Here is a 7449-nt window from a genome sequence, read left to right on the forward strand (position 1 = left end):
TCCCACCTCCTACCCCATGAGTGCACACACTCTAAGGCAAAAAACTTGAAAAAAAAAAAAAACAAACCCAGAAACATCTTTGCGAGGACTTAGAAATAATACTAAAATGAGTCTTGCTCAATGTGGGAAGAGAATCTAAGGTTTCTGTATGCTTTATAACCCCACCAAAGAAAATATGAATGGCACCATTTTTGTTATTTGATAAATATAACTAAATTGATATGTTTCTATTTTGTTTTACTTTTTAAAATTATCATTTTTTTAAATGTAAAAGGGATGATAATTGGTTTATTTAAAGAATGAACTCGGGACCAGCAGTTAGCATAATGGCTATGTCGCTGGACTCCCATGTAGTCGACTGCAGTTTGCGTCCCGGACCCGGTGGCTTAAAACTCACGCCAGGTGCGTGTGCATGGGTGCCCAAGATCCCAAGAGGAGAGTGGAGGAAAAGGGATTGTGGTGTGGCCATGCCCCCTAGGGGGTAATTTCTCGCTTTCTGTCTCTCTGTCTCTCTCTGTCTAGTGAGCGCACGCGCCCTATAGCAAAAACCTCTACAAAAAAAAAAAAAGAATGAACCCTATAATTTTCTAATAAGAAATGTCCAAAAATTGAGAAAGAAATGATCTACTAAGCTGTAATCTTGTTTATTCTCTCAAACCTGTCCTGTTCTAATTCCAAAGTTTATAGCTCAGAATTTGAGAAACATTATTCTAAACACAGGAGAAAAGTGTCCATTTTTAATTATAGCTATCGCATTTTACTTATTAAAAACAAACTAAGAAATGAAAAAAATTTGACCAACTCAGACAATTAAATTTAAACTCTTAAGGTAAAATACAGGCCATTTCAACATGATTTAAATCATTCGTTTTTCCTTTTTTTAAGATTTTTACCATAGGGTGCATGTGCTTACCAGAGAGAGAGACAGTGAGGGGTAAAGTGAGAAATCACCGTCCCCCCCCACCAAGGGAGCACAGCCATATCACAGTCCCCTCTTCTCTGTTCTCCTCCTGAGATTTCTGGCATGCACGTACATGTGCCTGGTATGATTTTCAAGTTGCCAGGTCTGGAATTCGAACCCTGGTCAGTCATGTCGGAGTCTAGCACCATAACCACCACACCACCTGCTCATCCGGCATTCTTTTTCTTCTTTCAGTCTTTTTCATAATGTTAGCATACTGAGTGGCCGTTTACAGAATTTGCTACCTCGTATAAATTGATAGAACCAATGCATTTTTTCCTATAATACCTTCTTGCCTCTCATCTTTTTATCTCATTATTATATAATTTAAAGTCTGAAGTATTATATGACATCATTGCAGTGGGGGATGTTTATAAGCAGGTATAAAATGTGCATTGAATTATCCATGCAATGGTAGGGATGATTTCCTTTGAGATTTTTTTTTTTTTTTAAGGGGTTTTTGCTATAGGGAACATGTGGTCGCCAGAAAGACAGAGAGAGACAGAGAGACAGAAAGTGAGAAATCACCCCCCTGAGGGGATGGCCACGCCGCAATCCCTTCTCCTCTATTCTCCTCTTGGTATCTTGGGCATGCATGCACACACACCTGGTGTGCGTTTAAGCCACTGGGTCCGGGACTCGAATTGCAGTCAACTACATTGGAGTCCAGCGACATAGCTATTATGCTAACTACTGGTTCCCCCTTTGAGATTTTTAACAATGAAATAATTTTAGCTATTTTTCTTAATGTTTCTCACCTGAGAGCTTAATTTTCAGGAATTTTTTTTCTGGTAGCTAACTAAATAGTTTACATGGAATAGATTTATCACTGAATTTGAGCCCATTTAAAGACTAATTTCAAATTTTTTTCATAGTGTATTTGAGCTAAAATTTAAACAAAATTCTATGATTATAACATTCTTTCTAAAAATATATATGGGCACAAGTATTTGAATTATTACGGAACTGGTTGATTAATTCTATGATTATAACATTCTTTCTACAAATATATATGGGCATAAGTATTTGAATTATTACGGAACTGGTTGATTGGGTAATTTTAAAAAATCATTAAGCATAAAAAATACGTTTTTTGTTGACTAGAGAAAGACACAGAGAAAGTGAGAAAGCAAGCCACCTAGTCCAGGACTTGAACCATGGTCGGCCATGTGGGAATGTCCAGCACCTTAACCACCACGCCACCCGCTGGTCCCAAAAATATGTTTTGAATTATATTAGTATAGAATATTTACATTTAAAAAGGTCTCTTGTCTGGAGTTAGAGTTTTGCAATGTATGACATATTAATGAAGTTGGACAGGATATAAAAATGTTAACTGGAAGCAGAAGATTAAATAGACTATAATTGCACTCCTGTGGTCTGCCCCCTGTTGGGTAACCACTTCTGATGGAATGAGTCCTGAAAGTAGACCAGTTGACTCTTTCAGGAGATGGAGTAGAGATGCGTTTACAAAGTAACGTTATGCCTTCGAATATTTTTGCAAGGCCATAAACTTGAATTGTATCCCACCAAGTTAAAAGGGGGGAATGTAGGGCCTTTTCCCACTTCTGAGAAGAATATATCTCTGTTCACAGTAGGAATGTAAAAATTGGGAAAGGTGAAACCAAGGCTCATCATGATTTTACTGATATTAAATAATCTGGCAAATGAGAAGGGAACCGGTGTCTGTGACTGTAGCCTTGGGCATGTCACTTAACTCTTTGTTTCTCCTTCTCCATCTGTAAACTGGGAGTCACATTACCATTACCTTAGGGCTAGTGAAGATTATGGGAGAATGCAAGTAAAACAGCACAGAGCATGACACACGGTGAGCCATCGATAGATATTTCCAATGATACTAACTACTATTAAACTCTGCTACATGTCCCTGTTCTGATTCCAGTTATCTAGGATTTTCATCCACAGAGAAACTCTCTAGATCCCTCTTTCTGCCTTCAAAATGTCTGAACATCATTTCTGAATGTTTATCTTTATAAATACTTGTGTGACTTTTTTTTTCCCCCCCAGAAAAATTCTCTAGGTGGTTGGAAGGAAGCTACCATTCCAGGCCACTTAAACTCATACACCATCAAAGGCCTGAAGCCAGGTGTGATCTATGAGGGGCAACTCATCAGCATCCAGCAATATGGCCACAGAGAGGTCACCCGCTTTGACTTCACGACCACCAGCACCAGTGCACCTGTGACCAGTACGTACCCAGCCAGCCTCCTGTCCACGCCAACGCTTCTTAGATCTGGGCTCCCCTCAGGAAGTTCTTTCCTTCTCCATTCCTGTTTTTCCACACATGGCTCCTAGACTGTTTCTTTTCAGTGATGGGGCTAGGTGGTGGTATGGTAGTAATAACATGACTGGACTCACATGAGAGGGTCCTGCTTCATCCTGGGATCTCCTTGTGCACACCAGGCATAAACCATGCTCCCATAATCCAAGCTGGTCATAACTAAGGGGGTGGATCATGGCATGGAAACCCTGTTGGAAATTCTTCTCTCTCTCTCTTTCTCTCTTGGGAAAAGTAAATAAATCATTTAAAAAAACCCCACCATTTTACAGACAGGGATGATAAGTTGTCCAGATGGCTGAAGGCTCACTTTCCCCTTTCTGTGACTGCAGGCAACACCGTGACTGGAGAGACAACACCCTTTTCTCCCGTTGTGGCCACTTCTGAATCTGTGACTGAAATTACTGCCAGCAGCTTTGTGGTCTCCTGGGTTTCCGCTTCCGATACTGTGTCCGGATTCCGAGTGGAGTATGAACTGAGTGAAGAGGGAGATGAGCCACAGTACCTCGGTAAGCTGAATGTGTCACTCCATGGGTTTGGGGTGGCTGTTGGGAAACATCCTTAAGAGGAGACACCTCCGCATGTGGTCTCTGCCATTTGGGACTAAGTAGACAGCTTAGTTTGAAAAACTGTCCTCCATATGAGGAAGAGAAAGACTGATTTTTTTTTCTAGAACTCAGCCAGCTTTTCCTCAGTCGCCCTCACATTCTGATGGTTCCTAATGTGAGCTACACTGTGCATTTGCCTGGGTTCAGGGTTCACACAACAAAAGCTATTTCCTTCATGGAAGTAATTGCCAGTGTGGGAATGGCAGCTTTTGAAGGGATGCACAGTATCTTCACTCCTACCTTTCAAATTCTCATGGTTAGGGATCTTTTAAAAACTTTATTATAGGATGATGGGGGACTTTGAAAAGTTCATGGAAAATGTGGTTAAAGAATTAATTTACTTTGGTGCAAAATATTTTTAAAATCTGTGACTGGTTTTTTCATTATATGCATTTTCCATAAACTTTTTGAACACCTCTCATCTAACTTACATTCTAAAATGTGGACAAATTATATGCAGAGCTCAGTGAAGAAAAAGACTATTCCTCCTTTCCCTCCCTCCCATTCTCATCATCCTTTTTCCTGTCACCACTACCCTGACTTCTAACAATAAAGAGCTATTTTCAAACATTGATGGGGGGAATCACTAAAATTATATATCTTTACAGAAATAAAACTTGGAGAATGCAAAAAAGAGTCGCATAGTGCATTGATAATTAGTGATCATCCATTTGCATACCTCCTTCTAGTTTGTTTTTATTTTCCTCTATGATTATATAGTTCTTAAAAACATCCTTGTTTTAAGCTGTGGGGTCATTTGAGGAACTAGTTTGCTCTGAGGGCTAGTAACCTTTCGTTTTTTATTTAAAGATCTTCCAAGCACAGCCACTTCTGTAAACATTCCTGACCTGCTCCCTGGCCGAAAATACATTGTAAATGTCTATCAGATCTCTGAAGAAGGAAAGCAGAGTTTGATCCTGTCCACTTCACAGACAACAGGTACATGCATATTACATGGTGTTAAAAGAGCCTTTTTCTGTAAAACATGGGCCTGAGCAGCATTTCCTGACTGCCTCTCTTCTTCCTTTCTTTCTTGGTTAGCACCTGATGCTCCTCCTGACCCTGCTGTGGACCAAGTTGATGATACCTCAATTGTCGTTCGCTGGAGCAGACCCCAGGCGCCCATCACAGGTCAGCTTAGCCTCATTTCTCTTTGGGTACTATGAGAGCATCTTCTACATGTCCGTGGAAATTGTATATTATTTAAAAAACTGCATGGGTATCAAATTTGGGGGCAGTAAAGTGAACATGTACTTTTATTCCATGTTTTTCTATAAACTTTTTAAAGTCCCCTATATATTAACCTTGATGGCATAAGTTGGCAAGGAGGAGATGCTGTATAGAACAACTTATCTCTTTAATTCTACCATATAATTATTTGAGGTGAGTGTGAGGGGGGTGGGGTTGTGTGACTGTTTTCTTTTCTTTTTTTTTTTTTTTTTTTTTGCCATCTCTTTGGGTACTATGAGAGCATCTTCTACATGTCCGTGGAAATTGTATATTATTTAAAAAACTGCATGGGTATCAAATTTGGGGGCAGTAAAGTGAACATGTACTTTTATTCCATGTTTTTCTATAAACTTTTTAAAGTCCCCTATATATTAACCTTGATGGCATAAGTTGGCAAGGAGGAGATGCTGCATAGAACAACTTATCTCTTTAATTCTACCATATAATTATTTGAGGTGAGTGTGAGGGGGTGGGGTTGTGTGACTGTTTTCTTTTCTTTTTTCTTTTTTTTTTTTTTGCCAGAAAGCACATGTGCTCAGTAGAGAGAGACAGAGACTGTAAGAGCAAGAGAGAAAGCATTGCTCAGTGATAATGGTCATGCAATCCCTTCTCTATTTTCCTTTCCTCTCTGAATTTGGGACATGCATACATAAGTACTTGGCATGTTCTTCAAACCACCGGGGCTAGAGTTTCAACCATGTCGTTGGCCATGTGGGATCTGGCTCCATTAACCAGTAGGCCATGAGGCCAAACCGAGATGATTTTCAAGTCTTCCAGCCTTATTTTCCTATAGATTTCCTCTCTAATCCATTTGCCAACTCCCTTACACACACACACACACACACACACACACACGACTTATAAAACCAGCTCCTTGGCTTATTAAAGTAAACATTCCTAGAGTTGGTGTGGAGTAGTTTACCTGACAACCTTACTTTAATATTTACTTAATGAGTTGCCTTCTTAGCTCATTAAGTGATTCAACTGCCTCATCCTTGAAGTTCCTAAAAGACACAGACAGTGCTAGATGGCTCTGCACTCAGGCTGGCTCATTAAATGCTCCCATCATCCTGAGCTCCAAGAGAAGAGCTCAGTTTAACATGAATATTTTTCACTTAATGGCTTCTCTAATTGACATTTATTAAGAATCTCGGGTCTTTATGGATGGTATTTATTATTAAAAAGGTTTATAAGACTGTTCTTGTTTTATCTTTGTGCTGAGTAGTTGTTATGAGAAGTGGCAACATAGAAAAGGATTTTGAAAATCACTAGTTCTTACCTCATCACGTTAGATACTAAGGACTATTAGAAAAGGGGAGACATGTGAGTAGCTTTAAGCCTCTGTTTTATAAAACCCAGTGTATCTTGCATTTTTTCTTGTGAATCCACAGGCTATAGGATAGTCTACTCGCCATCAGTAGAAGGTAGTAGCACAGAACTCAACCTCCCTGAAACTGCCAACTCTGTGACCCTCAGTGACTTGCAGCCTGGTGTTCAGTACAACATCACTATCTATGCTGTGGAAGAAAATCAAGAAAGTACCCCTGTTTTCATCCAGCAAGAAACCACGGGCGTCCCACGGCCAGGTAACCAAAACAAGACACTTTCAGTGGTATCACATTTTGTAGGGCAGGCAACATCTCTAACCTTCTTTTCTGTTGGAGAACATTTTTCTGGGATTGTTATTTCCATTAGCCTCCCTGGGAGGGCTGGTGGTGTAACACAGATGATTGTCCCCAGGAGGGTTGTTTTGTTTCTCAGTTCCTACATTGAAATAATGTTAATATTGTGTTTTCAGTAAAGGCATGACATATTTTTTCCATGTTTTTCTATGTAAAATGTGCCATGACTTTTCTGACAACCTAATCTATCAGTTTTTTTCTCAATTTATGATATTCAGCCAAAATTTCTATAATAGTAGTAGCATATCAAAGCTGGTTATTGTCTTTTCTGATTAAAACTCAACACGATGAAGTCTTTATATTTTCCCCAGAAACTTAAGAGTCATTTTATCTGTTACCAGTACATACTAAAAAAAGATTCAGTAAGACGAAAACTACCTTTTTTTCCCTGTATTTATCTTAAAATTGGGTGTCTTTTTTTGGGTATACTTATTTTTCCCTCCTCTCATATGACATTTCATATGCTGGAAACTCATTTGCTTATCTACATATTTTAGATAAAAGCTTCAAACATGATAATGTAAGCGTTATGTCTGAACCATGAAAATATATGCTGAAAAGCTTATTATCTGGTGCAGACACAAACCTGAGCACACCTCTGGAATGAGAGGCTCTAGGAACTGCCTAGCAAGTTCCAGAAGACTGACTCTCTGAAATAATCTTCAGCAG

At 39.3% G+C, this 7449-nt stretch overlaps 1 protein-coding gene across 1 annotated transcript in view; it reads left to right on the plus strand.

Moving 5' to 3' along the window:
• FN1 (fibronectin 1) overlaps window positions 1-7449 on the plus strand; it is a 92156-nt gene that overhangs the window by 30790 nt on the left and 53917 nt on the right. Inside the window, 5 exon segments of the mRNA XM_027775298.1 lie at window positions 2990-3170; window positions 3593-3769; window positions 4679-4807; window positions 4910-4999; window positions 6490-6684. Coding sequence (XP_027631099.1) covers window positions 2990-3170; window positions 3593-3769; window positions 4679-4807; window positions 4910-4999; window positions 6490-6684 — 772 coding nt within the window.

This window comes from Tupaia chinensis, unplaced genomic scaffold (genome assembly GCF_000334495.1).
Source record: "Tupaia chinensis unplaced genomic scaffold, TupChi_1.0 Scaffold000542_1, whole genome shotgun sequence".
Lineage (NCBI taxonomy): Eukaryota > Metazoa > Chordata > Mammalia > Scandentia > Tupaiidae > Tupaia > Tupaia belangeri.